We start from the raw sequence: 15,699 nt of genomic DNA, 5'->3' as shown, positions 1-15,699 counted from the left end.
TTCCCTCCCCTCCTTTTCTCTCCACCTTTCCTTCTCTTTGAAGTCCCAAAGAAGTTGCTCCAGGAGCAGGGACCCAGACCGCCGGTGTACCCCCCTCCACCCAGCGCCCATGACCCCAACATAGTGGGAGACAGCCCTCCGGAGGGGAGCTCAGTCAAACGGCCCGACACTGTTCCAGGTGAGACATAGCGAGCTTTTTTTCACTCTCACACACACTCCGAGCCTCCCATGGAGAGCAGTTAACACTAAACAGCCCTGAGGCCTCCCAGGCATCAAGAGAAACAGTAATTCAGGTCTCAAGTCAGGCCATATAGTGTGTATGTATATTTAAAGTCAACTGTTTCCATATGTATCCAAGCAGAGCCATCGGTTTGGACCATTTATGATCATTGGTCTTTAAAATATACTGCTTTCCAATGATGTGACCGCAGTCTAATTCAGTGTGCTGTACTGTCTAACTCCCATAGAGAGAGAGAGAGAGAGAGAGAGAGAGAGAGGGAAGACAGACGATGAACAATGAAATGAAAGAGTGAAAAAAAGGAGACGCCAGCAAGGAAGGAAACTTAAACAAAGCGTTATTCATGAGGCATGGTGGCCTGCGTCCAGCACACTAATTACTCTGCTCAGCTACCGGCACTGCTGTGATTAGGAGGATAGACGAGTGGACGAGGAGTTCAGAGAGGGAGGTGTGTGCCACGGCGCTGACAGTTCCCCGCATGAATGGCTTCACTTCCTCGCACCAGCCTCGGACGCTTCATTTAAAGCTCGTCTAGAAAAACCTGTTTCCATCTCTGATGTGCTGATAGGAGGGTGAAACATATGAAGGCGGAAAAAGACACTTCTTACTGTAAATACACAGAAGGTATCCGGATCTTCTCCGTTCATTCGCCTCATTACTCTTTGTTTATTCAATTCAATTCAATTCAATTCAATTCAATTGGCTTTATTGGCATGACGTAACAATGTACAGTACAGGCCAAAAGTTTGGACACACCTTCTCATTCAATGCGTTTTCAATCACAAGGCCCTAATTCTAGTTTACAGTAATTCTGTCGAGCTATATGATGCTTATATGATGCTTATTCAAGCCCAAAATGGCATCATATCAAATGGAACTTATCTAGTTGCCATCTTTGAAAACTGGGATCTTTGTGAACTACACTTGGCAGGACAGGATGTTTTTATAGAAAGTGACCCACCCGTTAGAAAGGTTAAAGAGGTTAAAGTTGTAAACCATAAGATTGTTCCTTTTACTGTCTCTATCTTTGGTCCAGACTGCTCGTTGCTGTGGTTTTGATGCAATTCCCAGAGATTATTTGGCCACTTCAGTGTTTTTCTTTGTCTAGGAGTTTTCTTAAAATTAGGTAGTTTTTTCTGTGGTGTTTTGTCCCTTCAGCCATGATGCCAGTTTTACCTCATAACAACTCAGTTCGTCTTATTTGTTGCTGATGATGAAATCTACTGTATAACGCTCAATATGTATTAAAAATAATTTTATGTATTTAAAATCTTAATAATTCACTGACATTCTAACAAAAACTTAAAAAGTCCTGCATTTGGTTGACACAGACTTGATCTGCCTCTCAGATATGGAATGCCATTGAGGTCAATATTAAATAAATTAATTATTAAATAAATTATTAAATAAACATGCCTATTAAATAAATCCTGAATATTATAATAATAGTAATAATAATAATAATAAAAATAATAAATATATAAAGGAATGTTAATATAAAAATATACCTGACTTGACTTAACAATGTTCAATCAACAGGTATAAAGGTTTCTATTTTATTTCATTTTATTTAATATTTGATGTTTTTTCAAATTAAATTTTTTTGTTTCCAGGGGACTTTTTTATTTTATTTTATATATAATTTTTTATTTATTTATTTTTAAAATTTTCACTTTTATCTTATGATTCCACATTTATTTATTTATTTATTTATTTAATATTGCCTTAAATGGCATTTTAATACGAATGAAGTGGATCATTTCTGGGTCAACACAGATTCAGGTTTTATTATTGTTATTAATAAGATTTACAATAAATAAATATAGTGATAATAATAATAATGATTTAACCTGAAAATATTACATTAGAAGCAATAATCCCAAACAGCAGCTTCTGCCTTTCTAACTTTACATATTCAGTATTTCTCCAGCACTGCTGCAGGTGTTTTCTGTTGCTGATTTGTCTGCCTGTTGTCCTGTGTGTTAGATAGAGAGATTGTGGTCTGTTAGTTGAATGTTAGCTCATGTGTGCACCACAGACGAGGGTCCAGGTGGAAACATTTACCTCCTCAGTGAGCAGTTCCAGTCTAAACTACATTTATCAGATAAAGAGAGTGTGACACACCTTTAGAGACTCTGCAATTAGAGGTCATTGGTCATCTGCTCACCTCCACTGACAAAAGAATCAAGCATGTAAAAAAAATATGACACAGAGTTGAGGTTAATTTTGGCTTGCTTTTGTCAATGAGCCATTGCTTATTCATGTAGCTAAATATCCCACCTACACACTTCCTCAGGATAACCAGACACGACCACACTCCAAAAATGTATAACTCTAAGTAATCAAATCACTCTGTTCTCCACTCTTGCATACACAACACAAGCCAGCCTGTAAACACAGAAAGGAGTCGATCCAGAGGGAAACAGTTGTTCTCATCTATAAATAGATGGTTCTCTGAGATCCGAGGGGAAGCTTCTGAGATGTTGCCAAACTTCTCCCATGTGGTTCTCTTAATGAGTCAGAATGAGTTTGACAGAAGCGGATGTTGTGTTATCTTCTGAATCGCACACAAGTCACCGTGAACATGTGTGCGTCTTTATGCGTGATGCATCTCTTTTACTGAATCTCTCCCATTGAAAACCACTGGAGATGACTCAGTGGTCTGGAGTGGTGGAGTCACAATACCTCAGAGACAATACGCTCTAACTTTACTGTAAATGAGCCGCTGGTGGCGTCATGATCTGACTGTGCATGTGGTTTGAAATGAAACATCCTCCTGGTAGTACTCCTTCATGTTCTTTCTACAAAGGAAACCAAAACATCTGTGTCTAAATATAGAATAAAGTCTGCTTTCCCTCTCAACCGTCTCTCTCTATCCTCCCTCCCTCTCCTCCTTCAACCTCTATCTACTCTATTCTACTCTGTTGATCTGTACAACGACATCTATTGACCAACCTGGTCTCACAGAAATCCGTGAAATAGCCACGGAATCGCTCAAATTTCCGTGAAACTGACACGGATTTCGCTACAATGCAAGTTAATGACAGTCATATTTTTCTGGCGAGATCTTCACCACAAAGTGATTATGAACATTCACTGAGTGAATATTTAGAAAATAAAACATATATTTCTCGCTAGAAATGTGATCAAAATCCATTTTTATGCAGAAACTAAGTCAAAATATTGATTTTTTTTCACTAAAAATGAGAGAACTGTCCGCCATGTTTTTTGTTCTGACCGCCGGAACCTTGAAAGTCACGTGACTTGGAACAAACCAATAGGAACAAATATCCATGGAATAGCCACGGGATATGACTGTCATTAACTTACATTGTAGCGAAATCTGTGTCAGTTTCACGGAAATTTGAGCGATTCCATGGCTATTCCACGGATTTTGAGTTAAGCGAAATCCGTGGCTATTTCACGGATTTCTGTGAGACCAGGTTGCTATTGACGTCTGTCCATCCTGGAGATGGATCCTCCTCTGTCTCTCCTTGAGGTTTCTTCTTCTTTTTCCCCTGTTAAAAGGGTTTTTGAGGAGTTTTCCCCCTGGCTGCTGTTAGGGTCTAAGGACAGAGGATATCCTACCATGTACAGTCTCTGGAGCCCTTTGAGGCAAATCTGTGATTTGTGATTTTGGGCTATATAAATAAAATTGACTTGCACCTTATTTGTTTCATAGCACCAACATTTTTATACTGCATATTAATATTTATTCTGCACTGGAATTCTACTCTTTAATACATACTCCTTCTTAGACACTTTATTTTTATTTTTACATTACATTTTATTGTATTTTATTGTATTTTATTTTATTGTATTTTTATATTTTATTGCTTGAAGTATGCCTAGGTTGTTTTTTTATTTTTTATTTTTTTTTATTTTTTTTTATTTAATTGTGTTGTCATTGTCTCTGTGTGTAATGCTGCTGCTACACTGTAATTTCCCAGCTTGGGATAAATAAAGTCTATCTATCTATCTATCTATCTATCTATCTATCTATCTATCTATCTATCTATCTATCTATCTATCTATCTATCTATCTATCTATCTATCTATCTATCTATCTATCTATCTATCTATCTATCTATCTATCTATCTATCTATCTATCTATCTATCTATCTATCTATCTATCTATTGACTTGACTTTGTGTTGCTAAACGGAAATTTTTGGCTTTTGCAGATAGGAAGAAGATCAGAGAGACAAACCCCAACGAGGAGAAGTTCTCAGAAGCCGGAGGAGGAGGAGGAGGAAGAGGAGGAGGAGGAGGAGGAGGAGGAGGAGAAAGTCCCCTGCGGCCTCCAGATATGAATCCCATCATCAACTCCACCTCTCGTGGCAACATGGCCCTCATCAGCAACGCTCTGGCAGCCTACACTTACATATCAGGTAGGGCAGCTTCCATATCATCTAGTGTGGTATCACATCACCAGCAAGGTTAAAATAGTTTTGGATTTTTCATTAGTTTTAGTTTTAATTTTGTTGTGAATTTTTGTCTTCAAATTCAGTTAGTTTTAGTTAGTTTCTAGAGTGATTTTTTCTAGTTTTAGTTTAGTTTTTATTTTTTGAAAATGCTTAGTTTTAGTTGAGTTTTTATTAGTTTCAGTGTTAGTTTTAGGTTTTTTTCTAATGGACTATGTTTCGGGTGCCAGATTCCAATAGTTCATAATTAATTTAGCCTTTATTTCCTTTGGTTTATCCATCTCAGCCCCAATAAGGTTATTAACTCTTACAGTTCTGGGTGTTTTGAATTTTGGTTGGAGTGTAGACATCCCAGTCTCAGTAAACATATTTACCATGTGTTGCATGTTCTAATAGAAACACTGAATTATGAATGAAAAAAGTTGACAAAAACGAAAACTAAGGACCGTTTCACTATAATTTCAGTTAGTTTTGTAACCACAAAATACAGTTTCAGTTAGTTATGGTTTTTTTAAATAGTTAAAAAGTTTTTATATTCTTTATCTTTGCAATTCATTTCATCATTCAGTATTCCAGGTTTTCCTCAATTAACTTGCTTTTTCATACATCCTAATTTTTTGTTTTAATTTCTTACTTTTTGAATAAAAACCCTTTTTTGTATCACTACGCTTCTAATGCACAAGGTCATTTTAAACCCATGTGTGTAAATTTGATGTAATAATCCAAAAAAAATGTTTTCATAAAGTATGAAAGGAAAAATGGATATCATGATCTGTTGTTATAAGAAAAAGAGGGAATGAATGTGGGTCATTTTGGACCCATGTTGTGCATTAAAAGTTGTTTATATGTTGTGCATCAAAGGGTTAAAAACAGCACTATACAAGGGCCATAACAGTTCAAATTGAGTTCTTAGAAAGAGATTTTAGCAGGATTTGACTGCATGGTTTCATGTGTGGTACTCGTGTGTGTTACGCTATCGTTTACTTAAAAACAAGCCTGTTTCCTGAAAGGTAAAAGGTAAATGTGGCTGAGAGGAATGCAGATGTTGGCCAGAGATAACAGCTGCACACACACACTCAGTCACCTGCTGCAGCCAGCTGCTGTAGCAGATAGTTTCAGTGTTCCTGTTTCTATTTCCTCAGATAAACTCAAATAAACAGTTTATACATAGCGAATGCATAAGTCATACAGTCAAATAAACATACAGTGTAATGTGTATTGGAAGCTGAAGGTCGGCTAACTCGGCTTTGAACTTCTTAAAAACTTTTCTCACATTGATAAGCTGCCATAAAGTTTTATAATATGCATGTTATTGATTGATATTACACCAATAAAAGATAATGTATGACCTCCGAATGGGCATTGCAGTTGAACTGATTGCCAGTAAGAACTGTAACACACTAAAAGTTTAGGTTGAAGACAACTCAGACCTGAAAACAAGCGGCAGACGGGAGCCACTTCATCAAGATTGCAAATCAGAGATGGCAGCCATATAAAATCTATGAGAACTAATATATCTTCCAAGCCTCTTAGAAGGTCAATCTTGGTGTCAAAATATACATTTTCTGGGTCAAAGAATCATTTAAAACTATATATTGACTAGATGATTATTATAATAGGTCATATACAGTGCATGTATTTTGAAAAAGTAATAACACGCACTAAAGGTGCAAGTGTCTGTGGTGCAAGGTGCTCATGCAAGAAGGCACACTGGAATTGCAAATATCTTTGTGGTTGTAAATGTAATAAATGATAAAAGTGAAGCTAATAATGATTCATTGACCCAAAAAATGTTTATTTTGACACTAAAATTGACCTTTGAAGTGGTTTGGAAGATATATTCATTCTCATAGACTTTATATGGCTGCCATCTCCGATCTGCAATCTTGATGAAGTGGCTCCTACCAAAAATTGAAACCTAGGGTGATGGAGAGCACGTGGAAAAAATGTGGTGCTTTTGTCCAGCGTGTCCCCATTTGGGGATTTTGGGTGAAACACGCCGAGCATTCAGTTTAGGTTTTTTTATTTTTTAGGTTTTATTTATTTGCACAGTTTGAATTACATAAAATGACAAAGATAACATATAATGTAAAGTGCAGGGAGAGGCAGAAAACCCAGATGGGCTTATTTAAAGCCTCCACCTAAAATTTCATAGTTATTAGAAAGAAATAAACGGATAATAGAAAAAACCATGTATAACATCAACAACTTATAATGACAATAACAAAAACAAAACCAAAAATGAACATGTTAAAAAAGTGTATTTGTATGTGAATTAGAATTTTAAAACAGCAGTTAAATGAGCTTTTAGACATCTTTTGAAGCATTTTACAGAGATGGAGTCATTTGCCAGATGGGAAAAGGTATTTATCCATAATTTGGTCCCTAAATTGAACAATAAATTGACCTCTGCATGTCAGAAATCTTGGAGGATGAAGATCTAAAGATTGACGCGTTGAATAAGAGTGAATCTGAGAATTAAATTTAAAATAAGTCTTAAAGTGCTTTGGAAAGTTTTCATGATCTGAATATACCTTAAAAATAAAAGGACATATTTGAGAAATATTGATGTCATGAACAGGTTGAACAGTTCTGTGGCCATACGTCAATAAGCCAATGAGCTGAGAATTAAGTTGGATAAAGCTTCAGTTTGCAAACTGACCTGAAGTACATTTTGATGCTGATACTTTTGTACTATTGCTGAAATAAGTTTTGAATGCAGGTCTTTTACTGTAATGGAGTCATTTCACAGTGTGGTATGAGTATTTTTTCCACCCCAGCAGTACAGTGAGTGAGCCATGAAGTGAAATATTTAACAACAGACCAGAGGAAAATAAGAGCTCCAACATGAGTCGAGTGTGTGATCTGTGAGAAATCAACTAAACTTGGCTCTTCTTCTTCTCTTCTCTCAGACCACCCAGAGAGGGCGGCGCTCTTCTTCGTCTGCGGCGTGTGTTTGGGCCTCTTCCTCACACTCTTCGCCCTGGTGGTCCAGATCTCCTGTCGCACAGACTGCCAGCCCCGCCAGCGGCCCCCCGCCAAGAAGCGAGCCCGCCCCGCCGACTCCTCCTCCGATTCCAGCGACTCGGACTCGGACTGGGACACCACCTCGGACCTGTCGGCGCGGCGGCACCGGCGGTTCGAACGCACGCTCAACATGAACGTGTTCACGTCGGCGGAGGAGCTGGAGAGGGCTCAGAGGCTGGAGGAGAGGGAGCGCATCATCAGAGAGATCTGGATGAACGGCCAGCCGGACATCCCCGGGACCCGCAGCCTCAACCGCTATTACTGAGGACTTCTTTTATTTTAGAAAAGCTTGAACAAACTTTTCACTTGGGGTTGGAAGGGGTAAAGAGACTCGGCCTTGTGAAGCTTTATAAGGAAGCATGCAAGCAAACTGTGGACTCATGAGAGCTGTGCAGACTTTGGGAAGAAAGTCCTCCCTCTCTGCTGGTTTGCATATTCCTCCGGGTACCATAAGCCGGACCCCATTCAGTAAGAGAATCCCTCTTTCTGCCGGAAACATGGGGTGAAAGGCTACGCCGCCTCGCCCCTGACCTCAGCAGGCCTTTTTGAAGTGGCGATTTATGGCTTAGCTGCCTTTAGACACACACAGGCCTGCAGAGAGCGAAGGAGCAAGGCCTCAGACGGGTTCTGCTGCATGCAGAACCTGCAGAGTCACCTGCAAAACAGACTGTGAGCTCCAGGCTCAGCACCTCCAGTATTCAAGTGTGGACTGTTTTACCGAGGGGCAGCAGGAAGCAGAACTCTATTTTAAGACAATCTCTCCACAGTGAATAACCACGCTGCCTTTTGAACTTTATAAAAACCAAAAGATATTTTTTTGGGGGGGGGAGGGGGGATTCATCTCAACCCTTTATGAAATCTATTTTATAATATTTAAAATAGTTTATTGATGTTGTGTATTTTTTTGTTCTCAAGTATGGTTTATTATGAGATATTTTTATACTTGGCGAAGGTTGTCTGGCACCTCAGGGATGCAATCCTAGTGTTTCTGTGTTCGGTTGATGTATTTGCTTCCTAAGAAGGGGATCAGCCCGTTTCAACAGCATTTAAAGAAAAAGAATTAGAAATATCATATAAAGAGCCTCAAAGAGGTTTTAGTGATTTAACCCTATAAAGCCAAATGTATCATATTTGATTCACAAGTTTTTGAGACCTCTACATCATCAGGTATTAATGACGACTAATTTGAAAATTTGTCGATTGTCATTTTTTTGCATTTCATACATTATGCCTTAAATATAGCAACATAAAGTATTTTTCTCATTTAGGTAAACTAAGTAAAGGTTTAACTGACATAATTAGGTTTATTTAGAGTAAAATTGAGAAATCTCTCCAACAATTCAAAGAAATACATCATTTTTTTTTTGCTGTGTATTTTTAGATGGCAATCTGCTGGTTCAACTGGTGGATCCATCACTGCTGCATGAAAAATTAATATCAGCAGATGTTTGATGTTGTATTATATGGAAAAAATATTTTGTATGTTTAAGAAAAATGTTAAAATGAAAATCAAAGTAGTTCAAGAAAAACAAACTGTGAGCAACAAATTTTACAAAAACTTGACCTGATGTATCAAATATGATACAAATTAGAATTCATACATGCAAAATCATATATATATATATATATATATATATATTTTAAATTTGTCAGCAGGTTCAATAAACACTTCAGTTTTTTTCAGGCTTTATAGGGTTAACCTTATTTTTGATACAGTATGTTTAATTCACAGTGCGGTGACGTTTCTAGCTATTGAGTCACTGTTGGTAAGAGTGCAGCTGGTGTTTAACCCAATAACTGGTTATTAATTGGATATTCCAGATTAATTTTATCATATGTATCATATATGCTGAAGTGGAGCATGTGTAAAAGCTGTCTCTGTCACATGTTGCACTTGCTGTTCTCCCCACATGTAAATGTAACCAGAATATGCCAATTTGGTACCAGTGAATCTGCTAGAAATAATATTTTTCTGGTCCTCGCGCCGATTTCAGGTCTTGTGTCAACCCTTATTTTGAAAGAAACCAGTGCTAAACCAGATGCTGGTGGTTAAACGCTGCTTATGGCCATCTGGAGAAGGAACCAGCACTGAAAAAAAGGTTCACCTTGTATGTGCAACCTGCGTCTCTTAAATCATGTTGCCAGTTTAATAAAATAAGCTATTATCAATCCAGCTCTGTTTGCGCTGCCCTGGATTCAAGCCTAGAAATTAAATATTATAGTTTTCATTAAGGAAAAAGCTTGGTATTTTTCTGCCTGAGAGTTTAATGGAGAATACACAGGACATATTAGGGTCATCCACATAAAGACTGCCACCATATATAGTTTTTATAATATAAAGACAGTTCTTGTGTTTAAATTTGAATGGGGTTCAAATGTGCCGATAGCTGGTAAAGTGAGACCAAAATATGACTCCTGTGCTTGGAATAAACTGTTCAAAATAACTTGCCCACTGTTTTTGTTTCATCTTGCACATTTTCTTCTGAAATCATGTTTTGAATTATTAAATGTCACTTCAAACGCACACAATGCTTGTATTATAGCCATGCACAATGCCTGCTCTGTGCTGTGAAATGAACCGTTCTAACCTTATAATAATGTCAAGCTACAATGATGGAGTAAGCACACTGTACAATAAGGTCATCATGAACTCACAAGATGTGCGCTTATGATGGACGACCTGTGGACGACTCTACTGGTGAGATTTATTGGTGTGGCGCGCCCCCTGGTGGCCAAAATTGAGCTCTTCAGTTTGTGTAAATTAAAAGTGGATCTGGATATTTTTACAGTTTTTCTCAGTGGCTTTGGTGCATTTCTCACATCACTATTAACATTTGCACAACAGTTAGTTCAACCTCCACAACATTTAGTCATTGGTGCTCATCATAGTAGCAGTTTCTCCTTACAACAAATTACAAATGCTTTTAGACAGTCATCAAGTGCTTTCATACAACTCTCTGCTGTTTTATAACATTGTCATTGCTTATGTCATGTCATAATTAACTATACTAGTGAATGCTGAATAGTCATTCCATATAAAACTAATAGTCCTCATTCCATTGCTTGAGTCATTACCAGAGGTGGGCAGAGTAGCCAAAAAATGTACTTAAGTAAAAGTACTGTTACTTAAGATTATAATTACTCAAGTAAAAGTACTCATGAAAATAATTACTCAAGTAAGAGTAAAAAAAGTATGCAGTGAAAAGACTACTCAAGTACTCAAGAGTACAAGTACTGCGTTTTCTCCGGATTTATTTTTGAAAGCAACACAAACGGTATAAAATAGTAGCAAACAACATATAAAACAGCAATCTTCAAACTAAATATACAATATATTGCCATAAGTTGCAAAGGGTGGACCGACATCATATTAAACCCTATGGATTAAGAATGGGATGTCACTTTAGTTCATATGTGAGTCAAGGCAGGTGACGGGCGTTCACTGTTGCTATGGCTACGACCAACATGACAACACCTGTCATCTGACCCAAGTAGCTGCATTTGATTGGCAAGATCATTTTCTAATGTTTTTTATTGGTTGAAAGCTGAAGATGTAGAAATAGATCTTGCATGTAATAAAAAAAAAAAGATTTAAAAAAAAAAAAGTAACTACCATCACGTAGCCAAATAGAACGGCGTAAAAGTACCGTTCCTTCTTCAAATATATACTCAAGTAAAAGTAAAAGTATGGTCCAAAAAAACTACTCCTAAAATTACAATTTATCCAAAAAGTTACTCAAGTATTTGTAACGGAGTAAATGTAGCGCGTTGCTACCCACCTCTGGTCATTACATACAAAAATGTTGAACTAGTTGTCAAAATCTGTTAAGCTAATTTTAAACATTTTTAAAAATCTTCATTTTTTTAATGAAAATGTCTCCTAAATTGAACAATTTCTCTCAGGTGAAGCTCAGCTTTCTCTGATGAGAAGGCTGTGTGAAGCATTAGTTGAACCAAAGATAAGAAACTTCTCTACAATCACTCAGAGCTGAATCCATAAACCATAAACACTTTACAACATATATGAACCAGCAGGACATAGTGAGGACCATTTCTACAATACTGTGACTCTGGACGGTAATGCTTTATCATAATGTCCTTAATAACCATTAATTAACAAGTAATAAGGCATTGTTCTCATTTTAGATCCAGTAGTTGCAAAAAGCATAGTTAACTTATAGTTAAATTATAATAGATGAGCAATAAAGTATATTTTAATATCAATAAGCAAACAAAATAAGATTAATAAAGGCATGGCAAAGACATAATGGGTGGGTCATGGGTGTTAGTAATGCCATTATTAACACTTATATAAGCTTATAAACACACAATAATGTTAATAAGCATCTTGTAAGGACTTACAAGGGCCTTATTACGTGTTAATTAATGGTTATTACAAGGACCTTAATATAAAGCGTTACACAATGCTGTAAACAAATCATAATTGCAAAGAGCATATGCAGTAAATATATGAAACATACATATCCAGTGTGTTGTACACAGTTACCTCACTAAATACAGTAATGTGTAACTTTACTGTAGTTTTCTAATGGCTGTAAATAGTATATAGTCTGTCTGGAGCATTTTCAGGTAGCGTCACCAAGATCTGACTTTTTTGCATTGAAAACATGAGGTAAAGCCCTAAACAGGCTTGAATGACATAAACTGGGTATCAGTGTAAAGCTGAGCCTCTTGTGGATTCAATGAGTCCAGTTTCTCATGTGGGATGATGATGTCATCAGTAGGAGCCAGTTCATTGCAGTGAGGGCATTTCTTGAGTCTCGACCTCTCTATAAAACGAGCTGCTGTGACCTCTAGGACAATCACAGCCGCACAAGGTTATTATAGTTAACGAAAACTAACGAAATAACGAAAACTAGAATTGAAAAAACATTTCCGTTAACTGAAATAAAAATAAAAACTAGAGTTTTTTTAAAAAACGATAACTAACTGAAACTGTATTGTGAGGTTACAAAACTAACTAAAATTATAGTGGAAATGTCCTTAGTTTTCGTTTTTGTCAACTTTTTTCATTCATAATTCAGTGTTTCTATTTGAACATGCAACACATGGTGAATATGTTTACTGAGACTGGGATGTTTACACTAGAACCAAAATTCAGAACAGTTAATAACCTTATTGGGGCTGAGATGATAAACCAAAGGAAATAAAGGCAAAATTTATTATGACCACTTTGAATCTGGCACCCAACACATAGCCCATTACAAAAAAACTAAAACTAACACTAAAACTAATAAAAACTAAACTAAAACTAAGCATTTTCAAAAAATAAAAACTAATGAAAGATCCAAAACTATTATAACCTTGCAGCCTCATGAAACTTTACAACCATAAAGAGTTTGAAAGCCAGTTTATCTTTTTGTTTCTTTAAATACTAGTGGTCTCAAAGGCAATTTGAAACGAAAAGCTATATTTTTAATTGCAAAGGACAAAAATACCACTTTCTTCAAGAAACACACCCTTTTGCTTTAGACGCCACCTTCTGGACAAATCAGAGATATTATTCAGTCATGGCTCCAGTAGATCAGTGGCTGTTGCTGTCTGCTTTAACCCTCTGGGGTCTATGATGGTGGCGTCCTGATCAGATCATGTGACGTTTAACAAAAAAACTAGATCACATGGAGCGCTGCTCAGTGGCGGTTCTAGACCAGTTTTACTGTGGGGGCCAAGGAGGGGCCAGTGTTTAATCAGAGGGGCACATTAGCACATGAAAAAATGGCAAAGACGATATTTAAGCATTCAAAATCTTTGAATGTCTTGAAAAAGACACAAAATGACCAAAAAAGGCCAAAAAATACACAAAATGAGAAGACAGAATAACCAAAAAAACCCCACAGAAGACATAGAAATGACAAAAAAAGACACAAAATAACTAAAAAAGACACAACAACAGACACAAAATGACCAAAAAAAGACATAAATGACCAAAAAAGACACGTAAAGACATGAAAAGGATTCAAAAATGGACAAAATATCCCAATAAGACTCCATAGAGTTAAACTATTATACAATGTTCACATTCTGGGTTCCTTTTGTGTACAATGAGATATTGTTTGAACAAAAAAAAAGGTTAAAATTGTTCCATTGTTCAGCGCTGCTATCAACTTCACTCCAAAGTACAGACTTGAAACTTTCTCCCAAATTTGTTTGACATTCCTAGGTCATGTAAAACCAAAGATATGATAGTTTTAATTTGATAGTACAGAAATATTTGAACGTTGGTGGAGCTCTCTGTGTAATTTCACACAGTTTGTTTTGAAGAGTTGCAGCTAACAAGGGAAAAAAGTAAATATACATGTTTTTATGGGACTCTTTTGTATATATTTTTAAATTTGTACCTTTTTATATGTTCATATTTGTATCCTATGTTTACATTTTCAAGTTCCGAAACAGTTCATTGGCCATATTTGTTTTTATTGTAATAAATAGTATAATTTTTCAACCTGGATTTCATGATTTTTGGGCTCAATATGTTGATTAAGTAGGTTAAAGTGAGAAACTAACTGTCAAATCATATAGATGAAGAAAAATGGATACTAAATATGAGCATAGTAAACATTTTTTTTTCAAATTCAGTTAGTTTTAATTCGTTTTTAGAGTGAGTTTGCTAGTTTTGATTTGTTTTGATTTGTTGGAAAATGCTTAGTTTTAGTTTAATTTTTATTAGTTTTAGTTTTAGTGTTTTTGTAATGGGGTATTTGTTGGGTGTGAGATTCAAAAAGTCACAATGAATGTTTCCTCTATTTCCTTTGTCTGATCCATCTCAGCCCCAATAAGTTTATTAAGTCATAAAACCAGATTCATTGGCCATATTTGTTTTTATTGTAATAAATAGTAGAATTTTTCAACCTGGATTTCATGATTTTTGGGCTCAATATGTTGATTAAGTAGGTTAAAGTGAGAAAGTAACTGTCAAATCATATACACACGTGGACAAAATTGTTGGTACCCCTCGGTTAACAAAAGAAAAACTCACAATGGTCACAGAAATAACTTGATTCTGACAAAAGTAATAATAAATAAAAATTATATGAAAATTAACCAATGACAGTCAGACATTGCTTTTCAACCATGCTTCATCAGAATTATTTAAAAAAATAAACTCATGAAACAGGCTTGGACAAAAATGATTATGAGCAAACTGCTCCAGTTGTCTCAGGTTTGAAGGATGAGTTTATTTTTTAAAATAATTCTGTTGAACCACGGTTCAAAATCAATGTCAGATTTTCATTTGTTAATTTTCATAGAATTTTTATTTATTATTACTTTTGTCAGATTCAAGTTATTTCTGTGACCATTGTGGGTTTTTCTTTCATTAACCAAGGGGTACCAACAATTTTGTGTGTAGATGAAGAAAAATAGATTACCAAATATGGGCATAGTAAACATTTTTTATGTGGTGCATGAAAGGCAAAATCAAAAGTATTCAAAAACAGCCAAAATAGGCTCAGAGCCCAGAGGGTTAATAGATGACATTGGCTGACAGTCGTTTGGAACATAGAAAGTTAATTTGTTATTCTGACTGACATTTATGGTTATAATAGGACTTATAAAAGTACTAATCTGGTTTTATTTGGAGGAATTTTAATATGGCACCTGCTGATTGGCTGTGAATTTATGTTGTAAAACAATAAAAACTATAAAAAGTCATCACTTTTTATGGCAGCTAAGTGTATTTTTATATTGTAACCAAGTGTTACGCCTATACTTACAGAGGAGATATACTGTAGATATAAAAATATAAAAATGAAGGTGCATCTGCGGCCAAAATACACTTTATTCTGCTCGCCGTCAGCAGTTTAACAACACAACCACGTGTGCCCTTCAAAGCACGGTTATAATAGTTTTGGATTTTTCATTAGTTTTAATTTCGTCATGATTTATTTGTTTAAAACCCCTTTTTTGTTTGGTATCACTACGTTTCTAATGCACAAGGTCATTTTCGACCCATATCGGCATTAAAAGGTGTTTATATGTTGTCACCAATTT

General features: G+C 36.0%; 1 protein-coding gene across 1 annotated transcript in view; it reads left to right on the top strand.

Moving 5' to 3' along the window:
• The window catches only part of LOC131991653 (uncharacterized), a 129,769-nt gene extending 120,954 nt beyond the window's left edge, over window positions 1-8,815 (top strand). Inside the window, exons 6-8 of the mRNA XM_059357143.1 lie at window positions 44-178; window positions 4,423-4,629; window positions 7,575-8,815. Of these exons, the coding sequence (XP_059213126.1) occupies window positions 44-178; window positions 4,423-4,629; window positions 7,575-7,954 (722 nt within the window). The 3' untranslated portion in view covers window positions 7,955-8,815. The remainder of the gene's footprint in view (window positions 1-43; window positions 179-4,422; window positions 4,630-7,574) is intronic.
• Window positions 8,816-15,699: the final 6,884 nt, after the last annotated feature.

The sequence above is a fragment of the Centropristis striata genome, chromosome 18, assembly GCF_030273125.1.
Source record: "Centropristis striata isolate RG_2023a ecotype Rhode Island chromosome 18, C.striata_1.0, whole genome shotgun sequence".
NCBI classification, from domain to species: Eukaryota; Metazoa; Chordata; class Actinopteri; order Perciformes; family Serranidae; genus Centropristis; species Centropristis striata.
Note: the sequence above shows the minus strand (reverse complement) of the source record. Positions and strands in the feature narration are given on the sequence as shown.